Below are 20,466 nucleotides of genomic sequence, written 5' to 3'. Positions count from 1 at the left end.
TGCTTAAAATCTAAACCAGCTATCAGTGAAGGTGTCTCTTCTTTATTTGTAAATGCAAAACGATTTGAAAATCATTTTGTGAAAGGAAGAGCAGGGTGGTCATTTTTTTTTCTCCCATTCCCTTCATAAAAGCAAGCAAACCAAATCCTGTTCTTTTGCTCATCTACTTTCAACATTTTTCCCCTTCAGATTAGAACTTGTCTTGCTGACCAGGGAAACTGGCATCCCAGGATGTGTGTGCTGATGAAGGAAGGGCTATTGATCAATCTGTTTTCAGACTTTCATTTTATTGAGCAGCTACTTCGCTTCAATGACTAAGAAAAACCTGGAGGAATTTTAAATACTGTTGGGAAAAGTCGGAATGTCTTCAGTGCTGTAAATGAATCTCTGTGTGTTTAATTCCCTTCCTGTGCCTTCCTTTTGTTTTGAAAAATACATTGTTTAAGAATTGGTTATCACAAAGCCTGGTACGACTTCCTATCCATTTCTGCTTGGGGGGTTAAGGGGAACAGAGGAAGAGCTGCTGAGATATCATTCCTATTTATCTCCAAAATAGATCAGGAAGAAAGAGAACCTAATTATCTTGATTGATTATCAGGGTAACCTTTGCCTATATAGAATTAAAAATTTTCTAGGACATAACTATCGGTTCTAATGGAAAACCTAGAGAGGTGGGCAAAATAAAGAGTGACACAATGATCTCTTGTTTGTCAGTGTGAACTGTTCTTAGTATGGAGTGGATGGGTGAGATGCAGGAAGGCATTTCACCTTCATGCTGCCGTTTCTGAGAGTTAACCTTACATGTATGAGAACTACCTTTACCTTTTCCTTCCAAATAAAATAGTGCCAGCCTGATGATCAGAGCAATGACTGGCTCATCTGTACCAGTACTTTGACTCCTACAGCAGCAACAGGGGGTCCTGTGTAGAACAGCATAGACAGATTTATAGACAGGTCCTTAATCACTTTTTGAACCAGTTGGAACTGTCTTTGGCCACAAACTTTTGTAACATCAATTTTCAGTTTGCTGCTCACTGGTCAAACTCCCCTTGCTTCCTTTATAAACTTACCTTGTACAATTTCAGTGAGTCCACTTAGTTCTAAGATTGCAAGCTTTGGCCTGTAATAGCAATTTCACTTTGCCACTGCTTTTCTCTTTTTGTAAACTTAGGTCATGTTCTTCCCAAGGTGTTTTCCTTCCAAATGAAATAGTCCTAACCCGTTGAACACTTAAGATGACACTTGCTGTATCTTCATTTATGTTGCCCTTCTCCATCTCTGCTATGCACTCCTTTAAATGCAAACACCAGAATTGCACTCTCCGTTGGAGATATGGGCATATCAAGTTTTTATGGGGCTGTGAAACAGTCATTTCTGTCTTATTGTCAGTGCCCTTTGTAAGGATGCCCTGTGTTTTGCTGGCTTCTGTAGCTACTGCTGCACCTTAGGTCCAGAGAACTGACGGTGTTGACACCAAGAGCTTTTTCCTGAGTTGTAACTGCCAGTTCTGAGTGCAGCATCATGTCAGGATAGCTCAAATTATTTTTTTTCTACATGCATTAACTAACTTTTGTATACAGAGAATCTCATATGTCATGCTTTTGACCACCAAGTTTTCAGGAGTCCTTCAGTTGTTCTCACCTTTGGCATGGAATTACCTGAAAGTGTCAACTCTTAGTCTTACAGGAGTTGTACTTACTGTGACACTAATAACACTGTTTAGGGAGCTCACAATGGAATGTCTCTTCTGTTTCAACTTTAGCCTTTCAGAGAAAGCCTTGTTTTAAATCCATGGGATAAAGCTAGATGAATTCCTCTCCCAAGGAAGAGGAAAAGTGAAATTGAAAAGCAAAATCTCAGTCAAGCATAATAATGTGGAGGTTTGTTTGTTTTTTAAATTCGGGTTGTTACCACTGCAACAAAAATTCTTTGTGTAAAGTGAGTGGCTAACAAAAGCAGCACTCTTAAAGTTGTTCAAAAACCTTTGCCAGACCATTTTGAAGTGAAATACTTGACAGAAACGTAGAAAATTATTTTTCCTCTTCTGTGTTTGTGCTTCCCTCTGCTTCTCTTAAGAATTCAATTTCTTATTTAAATCCATGTGAAATATACATGGGAACCGATTTATTTTCCCAGTGCAACTGTGTTTCTCAACTCCTTCAGCAATCGGTTCTGCGGTTCCCTGGCGTGTAGGGCCCGGCAGAGCCAGCAGGGGGCAAAGGAACGTGGGACTGGAGAAGGCCGCCAGCAGCAGCTTCACCCCCGGGGGCGGGCACGGGGCGAGCACACGGCCTGCTGCTCTTCTTCCAAACGAGACAGGGGCCGTTCTGCAGCGGTTATGAAGATTCAGTATCAACAGCTTGGGTTTGTAGTTCCAGAACATACTGACATACAAACACAAACCTGCTGTTTAATTTTGATTGAAAGGAGAATAAAGCTTGTATTTAAAATCCATTAATTTAAAACATTAAATCTGCCATGAGTTATGGCTCTCTGATGCATTGCGCTTATTGCACAGTACACTTCTGTATTAAAAAAACTTTCTGCTGAGAAGATTCATCAATAAGGGTATTGGAAATAATGCTGCTGGTGATACTTTCAGCTGCTTGGTTTTGAAGACAGCAGGTGACACTGATTTCACTGGTTTCACTTCCCTTAGCTATAATGAAAAAAGTCAAAGTTTCAAGGGAAATCATTGTTACAGCCATGGGATATGCTACAGTCGTTAAAATGGGGAGGGAAGTTGAACACATGTCTCTAAATATTCCCCAGTGCTCTCCTCAGCAGTAGCGGTGGGATGTACAGAAGAAAGTTTATTCCCAGAGTTTGAGTGAAGAAATAAATGTTCTTGGTGTTCTCCTAATATTATTTGTAGCTTGTACCTGTTGTTTTTCTAGAAATTCTAGCTGTTATATGTCATTTGTAGTGTTCTTTTCAAAGTACTCTTCAATAATCTTTTAAGTGAAATGATTGACTATCTGATCATAAGATGGAAAGCCACTACAGAACTTGTGTATGGCATGAGAAATTGTTCCATGTTAATTGCTATTCAAGTTTGAAGGCCTCTGTGCATATTGAGTTCAGTGCATAGGACAGGTAACATAACATAAGCATAACATAAATCTTAGTGTGTGCTGTAAACATATTCATATGTAATGCTGCTGTAGGAATTGAGCTCAGCAATGTCTCAGCTGGTGCATAAGAGCAGATATATAGGGAAAAGTGTAAGAACTGGGGGAGCGTATATAATATAATTAACTTGAAGCACAGATACTTGTTATCCCTTGATTTAGGATTTCATCTTTATTTGACAAGCATCATCAGGATAATTGTAACGTTTGTGCTATGAAGCAAAATAGAACTAATGTCAGAAAGAAGAGGGAGGAGAAAAAAATGACTGAAATTGAAGTATTACAGGATGGTCATGATACTGAAAAGAGTGCTTCTAAAATACAGAAAGTAGATAAAATGCTTCTGAATTAGAACTGTCACTGGGAGAGAATCTGTTGAATTATCAGGCTGTTCTATCCTTCAGCATTAGAGGGTTTCATTCTCCTCCTCCCCCTTTTTCTTTTTTGAGCATAGAACAAGGAAAATGTTTTTCCTTCTCCAATTTCAGATAGCTTTTAACTCAAAAAATTCAAATATTGAACTGAACTAGTATAATAAACTGAAAGAAAATGTGTTCTTTTTTTGTCTCCAGTTGATGCTATTGTATTAGTGAATAACATTTTACAGATACACATAAGACCTTAATGCATTTAGGCACTCTTGTCCAACTAGCTTGTTAAGTAAGTGAAACTTGTAAGCTTGTTTTTCTCTGGATTGTATTAAATTTCAGAGTTATTCCCGAATCATGCAAGTAAAGCCAAGTATACTGTGCAAGTTCCTTCCAGGAAACGTTAAGACATTTTGTGATTTCACCTTTTTTGCATTACATCTTCTATGGCTCTTTTCTACCATGGACAGATAGCCTGCTTTAGCTTCCCCATATCCCATCTCTCTTGGAAAGCTGGAGAGGCTGAAGGAGAGTCACTTGCTTGATACTTGAGTCGCTCTCTTAAGAGAACACTAAATATTATTTTTTTTTACTTTTTTCTTCTGCTGATTTGTATCAACATCACAATTCAAGTCCCAGCTATATCTTAAATATTTAGTACATTGATATTTTTTTGATAAAGTAGGAAATCTAGAGCTTGATGTAGTCTTTGGACAGACTAAATCTGTAGGCTGTTCTCTACAGTGCTTATGTGAAAATGTGTTAAAAAGTTTTGAAGACTGTTAAAATTCAAGGGGTTTCTCCTAATTTTTAGGTGATCGTTTGCAATCTTAATTATATTGTGTGAGTGTTTTTTAAAAGGAAACTGTGATTATATTGACTTCATGTGTCATCAAACAACCATCAACATTTCTGACCATTAGCCATAAAACTGAAGAACCATTGCAGATGTTTCTGCTGCTGTAGCTACTGGAGTGATAGATAGCTACAGGGAGTATAAGAATTAGAGAGTATGAGAGTTTTCTGGCATTGTGAAGCCTATTTTGGAGTTCAGAATAGTTTTATGTTTGTTGTGGTTGCATGTGCCATCTAGCACATTAACAGCGCTTCTCCATTGTTTAAGAATCACAGGATAATTCAGGCTGTAAGGAATGCCAGAGTGTTGTAAGGGATGTTGAACTCGAGTTCAGCCTCCTACCTGAAGCAGAATCAGCAATGATACCAAACCAGGTTTTTCAGGGCCTTATATGGTTCTTTTCTTACACTTAAGTGGAATTTTCTATATTTAAACTTGTGCTTATTGCCTCTTCACACTGTCACTGGCTGCTACTGAGAGAGTTTGACTCTATCTTCTTTAGTTCCTAACATCATCAGTTATTCATGTAGTAAAACTCACCCTGTGCCTTCTCTTTTTGCTGCTGGTATATCTGTAGAAGCCTTTCTTGTTGACTTTTGTCTCTTGCCAGATTCATTTCCAGATAAACTTTGGCTTTCTCACCACATTCTTGCATGATGTCCTCGAGTTCAATAAAAAAAAAAACTATGGTGGGGTTTCTCTCCTATGAGTAATTCAGAGCTATAAACAAACAAGGAGAACTGTGTACTCGTTAGCAGCCAACTAGCAACGACATGTATTGTTTGAAGCCTCAAGTTGAGAAATCTGCTGACTAGCATAGGGCAATATTTATTCTTTTTTTTTTCCTCTGGACTTTCTGGGTGTGCTAGCTGTTGGTATATTGAGCAATCAGGTATGTGGAACTCATCTAAGAAAACCTAAACACAAGAAACTTATTTTTCTTCTATTAGTAAAAGTAGCTTATTGTAGCATTTGTAACTGACTTCGTGAATGGAAAATCAAATTATACTCTATCTTGCTAGTAATTGTTTATAATTATTTTCTTTCACAAATTGCTTGTGCTTGATGTATGAGCACATCTGAAATTAGCTGCCCAATTTGGCCAGAAAATGTAAAGATATAAGCAGATTATGACTCTGAGTTCTAAATGCTGAATCACAAGTTATTGCTGGAAGAAAGTTTGTGTATGTCTATAGTGGCCACACAACTGGGTTTCAGCTGAGGGAAAGCAGGAAACGGAAACTCTGAAAGGCTGGTATTAAGGGGTAGTGGACCTGCCTTTTCAAATCAAGGTAGTGGTTAGAACTTCATACCAAGCCTGAGGCAGCCACATAAACTGTGGATGTTGGATATAGTGATGTTTGTCCTGTTTGAAATAGATTTCCATGAACTGTCAAGTTATTATATTTGTCTTTGGAACTCCTGTAGAGTAGAATGGGAATGCTAAAGGTTATTTAGATAGACCATTGACTATGCAACTGTCTAGTAAAGTGCCTGATTCGATGGGGGGATAAGTGGTTTGCAGTTCCCATTAACTTGTTAAGGAGTATAGTGCTTTAATACCACATGAAACATCAAGTGGGAACCTTAGTGCATTGCTGTCATCTAGCCCTACTTCACTGACAGCTGCCGTGGCTTTGCTGGTGATGAAAGTGAGTGCCTCCATGAGACTCCTGCTTTCTCTTTGCCCTTTTTTGTGTGTGTAAAAATATCAATGTTGATAATGGTGTTCGGCTTCGCTAGCCTTAGTGATGATGGAAGCCAACATGTAAATATGGTTTGTTGGCTTTTATTGGTGTATTGTGCAGCTCTCCTCGGCACAGGGTTAAATCTCACAATGCTTTTTGGATGGCCAGCTGATACGTTGCTCCCACTGTTGCAGTTGTGGTGTACTGGTGGTAACAACAGCAGGAAGATTATCACAAACAAAAGCATGTAGTTAGTGCTAATTTCTCTGGGTTGGTTTTTTTTTTCTCTATTAAAATACCTAGTGAGAGATGTCTGAGATACCAAAGAAGCCGTAAGTCATTGTTGTGACTTATGAGATCTGGCCATGCGAAGTGGCAGAAAGCAAGCACGCCTATTTGTGCTGCTGAGCAGCTTTCACAGTGTTGCAGCCGGATTCTGCCTGAAGAGCAAAGTTCAGCTCATCAGTATAGCGATGGTTGCAGTTCTTCACTTGGGCTGTCCCCATATGGCACAGTTCCAGAAGTGCAGTCAGTAAATCTTGAGCTCCCTCAAATAGATGTATATCTGCAGAGTGTATTCCCCCCCAAAAATGTATGTTGCTGCAACACTGTCTCAAATTACCTCTAGATAGCATAAGAAGCATCAGACTATAAAAAACAGGCAATTTATGGCTCCTCCAATTTTTTATCCTCCTGACTGCCTGCTTGCTGTGGGTTCTGTCTCCCATTGTATGACATGATGGGTTTGCCCATCTCTCCATGTCATGCCCTATGCCTTCACACACTGCCCAGCACGTGAGGTTTCTTAAAACCTCGACAGACATCTGTATATACAATGCAAACATGGGAGCCTGTTTTCTAAGAGACCTAAGCCATATCCGTGTTATATTGGTGTGAAGTAAGTGGGAATTTTTGGTCACCTGTGATGTGCATGCTGATGAGAAGGCTGCTGTTACTCAGTGCTTCCCAGAGGCTGGAGTAATGAGACAACAGCCAAGTATGGAAGATGTCCTGGGCATGAATATGTCTGGACTGTTGCGTGTTACTGTTTTTCTACTAATTATTTCTACTTTCAGGTCCACTTGAAAACATACTTCTATTAGGATACAGAGTGAGCTGCTGTGTTATGTTTCTGCTCTGTTTCCGTGTTTATATTTTTCAAAAATCAAAGGCTGTCTTTTAGTAGCTGAAAAGTGCATCTAAGTGATGGAAAGAAAAATTAAGCTGCCTAGAACTCGTTATTCCTGCGTGTATCTCGCCCCATGTATTTCAGAAAAAAGTAAAATGAAAGACTATTCAGGCTTTTAGCACAAAAGATGAAATTCTTAACCCAGAAAAAGAATTTTATGTTGTTTTTCCCCTTCTTTTGCCTATGAAGGACACGTTGTCAAGTAAATGGAATACGGTTTATCTTTTTATGAATTGACTAAAAAGGCTACAAGGTCATTCTTTTAAAAAAAGATGTGTGCTTGAATCATTTTGGTTTTTATTTCTTCATTTTATTAAACTAGGAGAAGGATGTTTACATTCATTAATAAGGAAGAGTGATAACTCTGTTTGTCAATGTTAAGAAGGAGGCTTCTGAACACTCGCTGCTTGTTCCTGTCATACCGAGAGCATTAATGGGCACCAGCTGGGCTGTAGCTATAGCAGCTTCACCACTTCAGCCTCGCACAGCAAGAGCTGCTGTGGCAATGCTGCAGAAGGGCCTCCTGTGCGGATTTAGGAAGTATACACTTCAGTTGTTGTTCCCTGGGCAACAGAATAACTGCAACCAGCTGGCTTTGCACCACCTGAGCTGATCAAAGAGCAAACCCTGTCAGGCACTGATACTTCAGCTCCTCCAGGTTCAGCGTGAATGTCTGCAGGCAGTGATGTAGGAAGCATTGTCATTTGGGTTTCAAGGTTAAACACAGGGGAATGAAGTAGAATGACAGCAGAAAGTGAAATGAAAACATTGTTCCTGTAGATGCTACCATCTGATTTGTATAGCTATTGATCATATAGAATTAATTTCTAAATGCCGACTTACTAACAAACATACAAAATGTGTTTTGAAACAATTCAAAAAGAGAATAGGAGAGTAGCAGAACCAGCTTGAATATATTCTTTGGGGAGAAAAAAACAATCAAGGGTGATTTATGATATGTGTTTAGTTAAGGAGGACCATAAAGAGTGATTGAACACAAAGATTAAAATGCTTTGTAAAATGATATAATTAGGGAGGACTGAGCAGAGCTGGATCTGGTCTGCTTTGGGTGATTGCTGTTAGCTTCTGACAGGTCAAGACTGCAGTTGTTATATATGTCACAGTGGCATGGTAGGTTTTATTCACCACGTGGCACTGAAAGAATAAAAGGCAGATGATTGAACAACAGTGAACTGTAATGTTGGCTGATGTGAACCTGTCTGATTGGGATCAAAATCCACTTGAGTCTGTTGGATAGGGGAGGGAGGGGAGGGCAGGTGGTAGTATTTTTTGTGTTCCCATTGAACTCTATTCTTATGCTTTTCCCTTTATATTATGTCAACACCTACTTAACACTTTGCTTAAGAGGGGGGTTACCTTCTTAAAATCCTGTTTTAAACTTTGTTATAAAATACTAAAGATTGATATTGGTTTTAATCACTCTTAAAATAAGTTTATCTTTCATTTTTTCTAATTTCTCTACTTACTGCCTGTAAAAGATACTAACTTCACTTTTGGAGAAACTATTCCAGTGGGTGAACTGGTGGCAGGCAGAACGTGGGTAAGCAATAGCGCTTACTGACCTCTGTCAAGTTCTGGGTGCGCCTCAACCCTGAGACACCTGAAAGAGGAAGGCAAATGGAGCTGGTGGGTTTCTCCATGTATTCAGACCTCTTCTTTGCTGATAGTGCAGAGTATTGACTAGCATCCACACCTCTGAGGATTTGTTTTTTGTATTCCATATATTCCTTTTTGTTTTTCTATTTCATATTTGTTTTAGTAAAATTTACTGTGACTGATGGAGACACCTCCAAAATTTTTCAGATGGCAATTTTTTCTGGTTCTGGGCTGTGTTTTTTGTTTGTGCTTTTTGGTTTGCGTTTTTTTTGTTAAAACTCACAGTATTTATGTTCTCAATAATATAAAAGCAAATGGAGGTCTAAGTGAGAACACTTACTCTCTACGGTGACAAACTAGACTGCTCTTTCTTGTTCATCTATTCTGATTTATTGCATCAGTTGTTCAGGTATCATTTGGTTTCTTAGTATGGTTATTGGGGTTGCGAGTTATGTCCTTTTTAGAGCTGTTACTTATTAAAGAGAGCAAATTGTATCTTTCAAGAAGTCTGTATAAACAGATTTTTAGGGCAATTGATGTTCAGCTGACTTTTTTGTAGATTTGGAGTCCATGGCATTTTCTGAAGGAATCTTTATAATAATTCTGAATTACTTAAAATTTTAGGTTCTTCTCTCTGAATCTGGAGACACGACAGAGCTCACTTCTTTCATTATGTAAGTCTTTAACTGTGAGAAATGCTGAAGCAATATCAAGGGTTGTGTGAAGTGCATAGATAAGCCCTTCTAGCTTAAAATCTGCAGATTCATTAAAAAACTATAATTTTCCACAGAGGCAGGAATGACTTTCAGTGTCCTGAGCAAATGTCTTGCATCCAGAATCAGCAGTCTGCATTCTTATATCCACATTCTTCTTTTTGCATCTAGTTCCGAAATGAGTGTATACTTGTTAAGGAATATCTGTTGGCTGTTGTATTCCAGCAGCAACAGCACAGTGAATTGATCTGTTGTGTGTGACATTAACTCTACAGAGTAACAGGTACTTCTAGTTAATGTTACATACGTGTTTTTTTTCTCAAACTCTCATTAATAACTTCTAGTTATGTTTACCTTTCAGGCAGATTATTTTCCCAGGTTTATTTCTTTCTCAGAGGCTGTTACTATAAGTTGGAGCAACTCTCCAAGGGGAACAATGTTTGGAGGAAGACAAACGGCATGCTTCACCTGTCTACAACTTTTACTTTTTTTCTATGTTGGAACAGCTGGTAGTGGAAAGCTGAAAATTGTCATGGAAATAGCCCTCATTGAGAAGTCCTTTTGAGTGCTGCAGTGAAAATTGGTATCGATTTGACCAAGTTGTGACCCTTTGCAAATTGCACGCTCTGCATGCAGAGAGTTTTCTCACTTGCTCGACTTGTAAAGTAGACATCTAAAGAGGGCCTCGTGTTCTGTAGCCGTGGTTATCTCTCTTAGGCTTTGGCTGAACTTGCCAAAGTTTGTTTCCTGCAGTTGGTTACTGCACCCTCATTGCTGCCAGCATCATGTATGGTTGTTTCCCAAGTCAGTGTTGTCAAAATGTGGGATTATTTACTTATTCTCTGAATTCTGGTTTGCTTGTTTGTAAGCCTGGAGTTTCAACAGAACCAGGTAGATGAAACTGTCTATATAGTCACTCGAGCAGATGGTATCCTCTGCCCAGGAGATAGGATTAATGAATGTGGGGAAACAGTGCTTAACAGGGGACTGTTGCAGTTGGAACAGTACATCTAGCTCCATCCTTACCTGTGCCTTGCAAAAGGTAGACTGAAGATGCACGATGAATTAGACAATGGAATTCTCTTGAATGAGGAATAAAAACTGTGACAAAGATTAAATATTTCATTGTCTCATTCCTGGATTATTTTTGTATAAACAATGCTTTAGGAATACAGCGAGCCTCTCTTCTGCAAACCTTTCACTTGTTTTCTATGAAAGTGTAACATTCAGGTTCACAGGACAGGTTCAATAGTGCTTAGTTAAACCTACCAAGATTTTTCTTAATATGCTCAGTGATAAGACGACAGCAGAAACTAGCTTAACCTTATCTATGGTCTTCTGCATTGGTGCTGTGACATAAATAAAAATTCTGGTTTCATTGGGAAGTAGGGATGGAAAAGTGGTTTCCAACTATGTAAATAGCTTTGAGGAAGGCGTAGAAGCATGACTTAAATAGACACTGTGTATTTTGCTTGTTTTTCTTTCTTTTACAGAATAACTGGCATTGTCATTTAAACATTACACTCATATTGGTCTCTTAAGAAATAATACCAGAGGTGGTAGATAAAAACATTGTCATTTTGTATGTATGTGTGCAGTAGGGTGATGTGAAGATACGAAAAGAAGGGAAAATCTGGAGTTTCTCTTTGCCTGGAGGTATTCTAGGTAAGCAGTAGCACTACAGAGGTGGTAGTGAAATTACTTAGTAATGCTGGGTTTTTAAATTTTCATGTGATCACTTGGGAAATAAGGCTATATGGGTAATTCCACAAATACTGCATACTGCTAGCGATCTTGTCACACAGCTACGAGAGGCTTGTTGTGGGACTTGGATTTCTGTGCAATGAGAATTGTCTCATGGCTATGCATTCCTGTATGTTTGTAGCTTGTGGTTATTTGATTAAGAGGAATTTTGACCCACAGGAAGTTTCAGGGAGATTTAAGTATATGTAGATGTTTTCTTCAGTCTCTCTCAGTCTTCAAGCCAGCGCTTGTTTAGTTGTTTTAGAGTTTTCAATCTGGAAATCCGATTGTATAAGAAACTAAATATTTCTTAAAGAGTTATTGATAGGAGCATACCATCACAAATGCAAAGTGTTCCATTTTAAGAAGTTAAAATGACATTTTAAGGCTGTCTTAAGATTCATGGTGCTGTGCTGAGAGGAAGGATGGCTTGAGAAACGTGTAGTTTCTTTTCCATTATTTGCTTTTATGTTTCTCTGCATAGATCCTGATGGAAAAGCTAATGCTTTGTATGCATGGTACAGACCTTCTAGTAATTACAATCTACCAGAAACTTCTTTGTGATGTTCTTTAATGTTTTGTCACACATTGAGTGTTGAGGTGAAACATTCAATAAATCTTGACTTCTTGAACTCTATTGCACTTTCAGTTTAGGTTATCTATTATTTGTATGGTGCACAATGCATGCTGTGTGTTGATTTGCCCTTTGCTAAAGAAAGGTAGCCATCTGCTGCTGCTTCCTCCTCTTCGTTCAGTGGCACATGGATTCAGAGTAAAGGATTTGCCTCAAATGATTGGGAAATCCCTGTTTAGTTAGCATGCACTACAATTAGTAAAATTAAGTGTTAATAAATAAGAGATTGTCCATCATCTTTAGATGTACGGTCTCCTGATACTATATTCAATTTGTAAATGCCAGATTGCTATAGAACAGTTATGTGCATCGTACATACATTTTATATTTAGTACAATCTATCAAATACCCAGTGCTTGTGTGTTCTGAATTCTGTGCTTGAATTTGAAGTCCTTCTCCTATCCCTGTATTCCTTCTCAAACAAATGGTCTTTCTCTTACTGGTTTGACCTAACTACCTATGGTTTTTATGTCATATGTCTACTTTTAAAACCATGTCTGCATTCTTGCATTTTGGGCTTATTTACTATATATCATTACATATCAACTGATTTTTGTCCAATTATCTGTTGTTCGATTGCATTTTTGCATGTAGAATATCTAGATTAATGACCTTTATAACAGGCTTTTCACCACCCATCATTTTAGCCTAAAAACGGCCTCTTTCAGATTTACCATCCTTCCTCTATGAAAACACTCTCATTAGAATTGTTCCTGTTTTCCTTTCCTCTCATGTAAGTTGGTCACGTCTGCTCATGGCTCTAATCAGGCACTCTGCACTAGAATCAGCTAAAATGCACTTGGAGACAGAAGCCTAAGAAAGAGGCATGCGAAATGACCTCGGAACAGAAAACATGTCTTTTGTTGCTGCTTATCCTCTGGACTTCTCATTTAACACGTCCTCCAGCAGGCAGTCGCTCCCCCTGCCTTCGCCTCACACCGCTGCGGCTGGTTTCTTTGTTCCTGCTGTAGTGGATCACACTGACATACCTGTCTTCTGTGAACCCCGGGCCAGCGGCTGCAACACCGTGAACATAAGCAATGCTGCTCTGGTCTCCTCCCATCCTGCACTGCTAAAAACTGCTATATTGGGTGATGGGTGATGCCATATGTGCATAGACCATATGGTATTTTCTCTTTAATCTACTGTTGGCTTGTTCATCATACATTGTAATATTTTGCTATAAGCGCATAAGTTCAGTTTGTCTTTTGGAAGCTGCTTTTATTTGTCAGAGTTAGAGGAGTGTACTGACACGGAATACTTGGCTGTGTAATAAACAGTAGTAAAGGGTACTGTGCAATGCTATAGATTCAACTGAAGATGGCTATTAAAAGGAAAATGTTAAAATGATGTCTAAGTCCTTACTGTTAAGGAGTTGAGCAAGGTAACTTGCGAGTTGTTTTCATTAACATCAATATGAGGAATGAAGCTTGGAAAACTTGCCTCCCAAAGAGTTATGTTTTCATGAGTGCTGACTTTTGCCTTTAAACAGGGAGAAGCGCATTAAATGTGTGCTAATTATGAGTTTTGCAGCAACTTGACCGCTAACTTGAGGTCTGTGTCTGTATCTGCATTTTGCATTCTTGGAATTCATCTTGGAATAATATTTTTAAATATTTTAAACAGCAGATGTGCATTGCTTATAGATTTGTGTAAATGTTGATGCGCTGTATACAAAATATGTCTCCCATACAATGATCTGTTGGCATTATTCTCTGTTGGTTAGCTTCAGACAGTAAAGTCATGACATGTGCTGCTGTTTGGAGGATGCCGAAGGAATTGGAATCAGGCAGTCATGAATCCCCTGATGATTCATCAAGCAACACTCAAACCCTGGAGCTACTCTGTCACCTTGACAACACAGCCCATGGCAATATGGCCTGGTAGGATTCTGCATATTTTATACTCCTAGAAAAAGCCTAAAGGATAGACCTGTGCTGTTAGTTTTGTGCAGATTTATATTGTAGAAGCTATGCTATACACTTTAAAACTATTCCATCTCTTTTTTTTAAAAAAGGTACAAATTGGATTTTTAGTCCCAGATGTTTCATAGATTAAAAACATTTATTATAGTCCTGCAAACACATATGGAGTAACAGCCTGTGTACTGTTTTAATGTGTTTCTCTCCACCTGCCCCCATCTAAAACCTTTGTTGCACAAAGGTATAATACTTAGCATTTCAATCTTTTTATGGAATATAAATTTGATGTTGCACTTTGGTCTTTGTTTTTCAGTCTTCACTCGACTGATTTGCCATAAGTGCAAGTAATTTATTGTTTGTTAAGGATAAGAATTCTTTATATTATATGGTGCCTGTTTAACTACTCCTTACTGTTGCCTAAGAAAAGACAAGGAGAGCTGCAGTACTGCAGAGGGTATTACAGAGGTTTGTTTCCTTTTCCTTTCAGTTATTTAAAAGAAAGTTAAATTTGTCCATTGTATATTTGAAAGTTCTTTGCTTTACAAATGTGTATATGACTTGTTCCCAGTGCTTCCTGAGTAGATGCAGGGCAAAGTAATGTTAATACACTCAGTCCATATTTAACAACTTCAGTGTTGTTTGACATAATTTTGGGACCACTTGACCACTTTCCACTTGCAGAAAAGGTTGAAACCGTAAGAACATGGTCTGCTATAGTCCTAGGAACACCTTGTCTGGCAGCAAGAATACAGAGTAGGAGGTGATGATGCAAGTTGTACAGTCCAAGTGCAAGTACACAATTATCAAAGAATTTTAAGAAAAAAAAATGGAATAACTCAGCAGGTTTTTGTAAATGAAATGTGACAACTCTGAACTGAAACTGAATAAAGATAATGCAACATCAATGTCAGATATTGCTGTAAGTGTCTTACATGAGAGTGGAAAGGGCGTCTTTGGTTTCTGTATTCAGATAGCTGCTCTGTAAGGTATCCATCATACTGTCATTATACTTAAATATATTCTAGTAGGAGTGATTTTAGATTATATCAAAAGAGAACAATACTTAAAATCAGACTCAGTTCCTTTTAAAAATCCAGGCGCATAAAAAATTTCTATTCATTAACTAACTAATAATGCACTAACTAAATAACTAGTAAAAAAAAATGGAATTTAGAACTGATAGTTAATTCAGTTGATTTTTAATTACGTCATACATTGTAATGTATGCTTTAGGCATCTATTTCTAGCCACTGATTTCTAGTTTGAGCCTTGTAGATTATATCTCAACTGAAAAAAAAAGTAACTAGAAGGTAATATTTGTTAGGTGGTTCTCGGACAACACTGGACATATTGGTGTAATCTAATGAGTGTCTAGGCTTCTTTTTTTCAAAAATCTCAGCTTCCTGAATGTTAAACTTCTTCATGGCAGTACCTTTTAATTCTTTGCTACTCATTTTCATATGAATATTTCTCTTTATAACACTTTGATTATATTAAACAATTCCTGTTTTATTGTTAAAACCTTTTGATAATTAGATTCCATATAGTTGGGAGTATTATTTTTTCGTTTGTTTTAATCTTCACGTTTTACTCCTTAAGATTTGTACTTTTTGTCTTCCATAATCTGTTTCTCTCTGATGCTGGGATGCCAGGACTCTGTGTGGTAGCCTGATCACCATACAAGGAATAAGGGAGCGTATCAGGATATGAATGCCAAAAATCAGGTTTTTCCTCTAATATAGCTTGTAGCAAGTTCATGTGCAATTTTCTGTCTCTTGTTGTCTGACTTTGTTCAGTACTAGTGCTTAAAAATATCTGCTACCACTTAATACTTACTATCTATATGTGTAAATATATGCATAAAGACTTGAAAATGTCCTGTGTTACGGAAAGATAAAAGGTATAAGCGGAATACTTGGCATAGTACCTCTCACATCATCTCAGGCAAGCACAGCTGAGTTAAAGGATCTTGTTCTAGAGCAGGCTTTTCTATTCTGGCCTCAATCATAGCAGAAACAGCTCACATAAATCAGTGAAATAAATGTTTTGTGCCAAATCTGTATCACTTAATAGACCATGTCCCCCTGAGTGGTGCTGACTACAAATAGCAACTCAAATATTTTTTTACATTATGCATTTCAGATGTTTGAAAAATGCGAATCTTATTTTAGATGCTTATGGTGCAATTATTGTTAGAACCAACTGTAAATCAAACAAGCAATGTGTAAATACTTTTCAAACTTCAATGTAAGACCAACATTCTAGTCTACGCAATCACTTTGAGATCAGCAGTGCTCTGGCATCATATACTTGCAGCACTTATTCTGGCTCTGTCCTTTGCTTTGCAATTAGAGCATACTCTCTTACTTCTTACAAAACACAGGCTGGAGACTGAACCCAGGGGTTCAATATGATCACATATGCTTTAAGGAGGCTGTATAATCCACAGAGCGCAGTAGAGCAATGTACCACAACCGCTACCCTCGGTAAGGGTAGAAAAGATTTTAAGTCAGTGATAGTTTTTGAAATCCTACACCTCAGATTTAATAAAGACTTATTTTTTTTAAAGTTAATTTTTAATGTGATTAGTCAGAATGCATGCCAATCCCCCCCTTCCCCCCCAAAAAAAAAACAAAACAACAACAACACAACCAAACAACCCAAACCCCATAAACTGGGCTTCCAGCACATCTTCGTAGGCTGGGCAGGGAAGAATGCTGGAGTTGACAGTACAGTTGAGAGATGCAGGGTGTAACGTTGATGTGAACCTTTGTGGTTCCAGACAGTGGTACATGGGAAGGTATTTTGTGTGTCTTGGCATCCAGAGCATAGATGCTTCACAATATTCATGGATCTGGGTTGCAGGTTATAAGTAATTGATATTTGACTGTAATTAAAGGTCAAAAAGCAAACCTATCTTGAAAATGCAACTGGCTATATACTCAGGCATCCACTGCCTGTCTCAGAGCTTTATTTGCTTGTACTTTTGTTCGTGTTTTCCCTGCTCTGCTTTATTTCTTAACTTTTTTTCTTTAGGATTTATCTTTTTGCATTCTTTTTCTTTTCCATTATAAAGTCTGATAGTTGGAAAAACTACCTCACAGATTTTTCTATTTCTAGTATCATGTATTAGGGAATACAAGGGGTGATTTTTTTTTCCCTAATGTTCTGTCTGAGGTTTTGGTTTTCCTCAATTGTTTACTGGCATTAATAGCCATCTGTGATATTACAAAAATGAAGTATAGAGAAAGTTTTTCCAAAAAACTTACTATTTTCCAAAAAACTTACTATATGACAAGTGTTTTCAGTGGGAGTGTAACTTGCAGCTGCTTAGCAGTACTCTCATTCTCCCCTTTATATTCTGATCCTTTATAAAATGGCAAACATTTTAACTGTATCTTATGTTCTACTTCTCTCTCCCTTCTTAATTCTGTGTGTTATCCTGAATTCTTTACAGGATTTCGCTGTCTTGAATCTTAGATTTTCCTTCATAGTAAATAAATCATCCTGTATTGTAAATAAATCGTGTATTATATCTAAATCCAAGTCTTCAACCATTTGTTATCTCTTTCTTACATTTTCTCTCTCGTTTCCCCCTTTTTTTCATCCTGTGAAACGTGTCTGGAACCAGTAGAGTAATTTATAACACTCATGTCTCTTTTTCATTCCTTTGAATGTTTTTGGTAATTTTCAGTGGTTAGTATTGTGCAAGTTTAAAACTTTAGGCTATTCAATGTAATTGCATATACTAGGGAACAATTTTGATTCATTAATTGAATAGTGAAATAATAAAACATTGTTATGTGCCAAGTTTATGGTGTTAATTTTTGATCAGAATTTGACTCTAGTCTTGTATAGCCAAGGGAAACTTAATGAAAGTAAAATCTGACATTGAAGCAAATAATAAGGGAAAAATATGCTGTATATCATGTATGTGAACTTGCTGTATGTATTCAGTTAACTTATGACCACTTCTGATAATTTCAATAGATTTCATATGCTTCAAATGAAAATTAGTTTTGTTGAAGTCTGCAGTTTGTGTTTACCTTGGATTTGTAAATCACAATACAGAAAGTACAGAAAATGTTACCCTACAAGTAAAAAGCAAAAGGTTTGTAGGGTACTATTTAACTTCTACTTCCCAATTTGAAAGTAGTTTTTTGCTTTAGCTCTCACTGTGCTGTCATATTTCCTAGTTTTACTGCCAAATTAGTTCTGATTTCTGCATACTGAAAGAAAATCGAGTTATTTTTATTTATTTTTCCTATTTATAATGCCTCTTTAGCTATTCTTAGCACTAAAGAAAAGGAGGGTTACAGTCTGCCTCAACTTATTTTGCAGGTTAAATAGATACCAACTGTTTTTATTTTCAGTTTTTATTGAATTGCTTAAAAAGTTGTGGGACATGTTAAAAAAAAAAAAAATGATGTTGCAGAACTGGAAAAAATTAGTTATGCAGGAAAATTTTAAATGTTCATGAGCTTTCAACAGGTGTCCCCGTTTTCTTGGTCTCAGACTCCAGTTTGCTCTCCAAAACCCTATTAAGCATTTACTATTTAGATTATTTGCTCCTCGGAGTAGAATTAATTCCTAGCGTAATATTCTGGAATGATTATAGATGAAGTGATATTGCTGACACTTTCTTACACAGTAGTTAAAAATTCAGGGCTTTGAAATGTCTTTTCGGTGTCTGTTGGATGAAGGAATGGATCTTTGTACATTTGTAATTAAGTACATCTATTTGGTAAAATGTATGTGAGGGCTGAAGGGGTGCCCTGCAGCCTCAGACACTCCATCCAGCCCAGTGTTCAGTCTCAGGCAGTGGTGGTGGAGAGGTTATTTATTGAGACTAGCTAGAATCCCAGTCACTTCTTGCAGTCCATTCACCTCAAATTGCCCCAGTATCCAGAGTTACTGGATTAGGGGTGTTGGAGGGTACATCTCTGCCAGGTCTGTGTAAACCTTTCCTGGTTTGGTTGTTCTTCTGAACAGGAATGGTGATTTTCCTCAGCTGTCAATGCAGATCCTGGGCAATCATAATTTTCTTCTTAGGCATGTGTCAAATCATTGGAGAAATGGACTCCGAAGAATACTCTGTTTTGTTGGGTTTTTTCCCCCCATCCAACCATGCAGATGTCCTGTTTGTTTCAAAGAGCAGTAATTTAGGAAAAAATATGCTTTATCGATGTTGCCATCTTTTGAAAAATCACATATGAAAATACTCAAATTGTCTCCCCAAAAGCAGATACGTTTCCTCTAAAATGAGTCTGCTGAGATTGGGTTTGCCCACTCTAGCCCTTCCACAAATAAGCTTATTTCAGCTCTTAAACTTTACATTAGTACATGGAAAAAATTATTTTCATAGTGTGACCTCCAGAGGTTGGGCAGGACTTTTACCTGACAGCTCCCTGTGTGCTTTCCTGCCCAGACACTGATACTACTGAAGTTTTCTTCCTAGGTTGAGCACCTTACTGATCTTTGACAGATGAGTTGTTTGCATGTTTCTTTCATGATGTGTCACATACCCATAATATTCACGTTGGGGTTTTTTAAGTCCTATTCGAGCAACGGAATGGACATGCTGTCCATGGCAGCAGCTGCTCCACGAGCAGTATGTTGTAGAATGATAGAGGTGACTTCTGTCCATCTGCTTTGGAAACGAATCCTAGATTTACACACAGTTTCCCCACCTCCCTCCAGTTTAATTGAAGAAACTCATATATGTGCTGAGGGGTCCTGCTCTTCTATATGTGCTGTTGTATATTGCAGTTAACTCTGGGTGACAGTAGTTTATCATAAGCATCTGCTTATGTGAAATGCGTTACTCCTTACTTAAAAGCTTGCTTCCCATTGGTATTAAGAAAGAAGGTGAAGACAACTTTCAATACTCATATAGATCTTTAAACCATACATACTATTTCAGACAGTTCTTATTTGACTATTTGGCCACGATTCTTGTCCAAGACATGTCAATTGACTCTTTTTCATATTAATAAATAGGTTTTAGCTCCTCAGTGAGTTGTTCCAAAGACTGTTAAAAAGATGTGTCTGTGTGATAGTATCCTCCAAGCAGATACAAGCTTTATGCTTAGTACTGTGCTTTTTCTGGCATGGGATATAGATTTCACCAGGTACCATAAACTGTGCTGCCAAAACACTGCACTGCATGTACTCTAGACCTTTTGTTATTGTAGATATCTCACCAAAAAACCCCTGCAGCTATAATGCATTTTGCTGTCTCAGCACACATATCTCACATGGACTTGTTCTAAAACACTTGCAAAAAGAAAAAAGAACTTCCAAAATGTTTTAAAATAGCCATTGAATCCTCAGACATTTCAGCCATTGGTAACAGTAGAATGATTTAAATACTACTGTAAAATATTAATTGTGGTAATGTGACAACCTTAATAAAAATTTTGGAAGAGCTGTTGTATATGTAGACATGTATTTAGCAATCGAGTAATATGGGAAGGCATGGATGAAACAATGAAGTTAAAAGGGTCTTGCATATTTGCCTTACAGCATTATATGTGAGTGTTTCTGTTGTAATATTTAGGTATTCTTGCTGTAAATAATCCAATATAAGTGACTTTGAGGAAATA

The 20,466-nt window shown here is 37.6% G+C and overlaps 1 protein-coding gene across 1 annotated transcript in view; it reads left to right on the top strand.

The window, feature by feature from the left end:
* The window catches only part of TSSC1 (tumor suppressing subtransferable candidate 1), a 77,254-nt gene that overhangs the window by 24,919 nt on the left and 31,869 nt on the right, over window positions 1–20,466 (top strand). Inside the window, exon 4 of the mRNA XM_014956773.1 lies at window positions 13,666–13,822. Coding sequence (XP_014812259.1) covers window positions 13,666–13,822 — 157 coding nt within the window. The remainder of the gene's footprint in view (window positions 1–13,665; window positions 13,823–20,466) is intronic.

This window comes from Calidris pugnax, unplaced genomic scaffold (genome assembly GCF_001431845.1).
Source record: "Calidris pugnax isolate Ruff unplaced genomic scaffold, ASM143184v1 scaffold171, whole genome shotgun sequence".
In the NCBI taxonomy this organism is placed as follows: Eukaryota; Metazoa; Chordata; class Aves; order Charadriiformes; family Scolopacidae; genus Calidris; species Calidris pugnax.
Note: the sequence above shows the minus strand (reverse complement) of the source record. Positions and strands in the feature narration are given on the sequence as shown.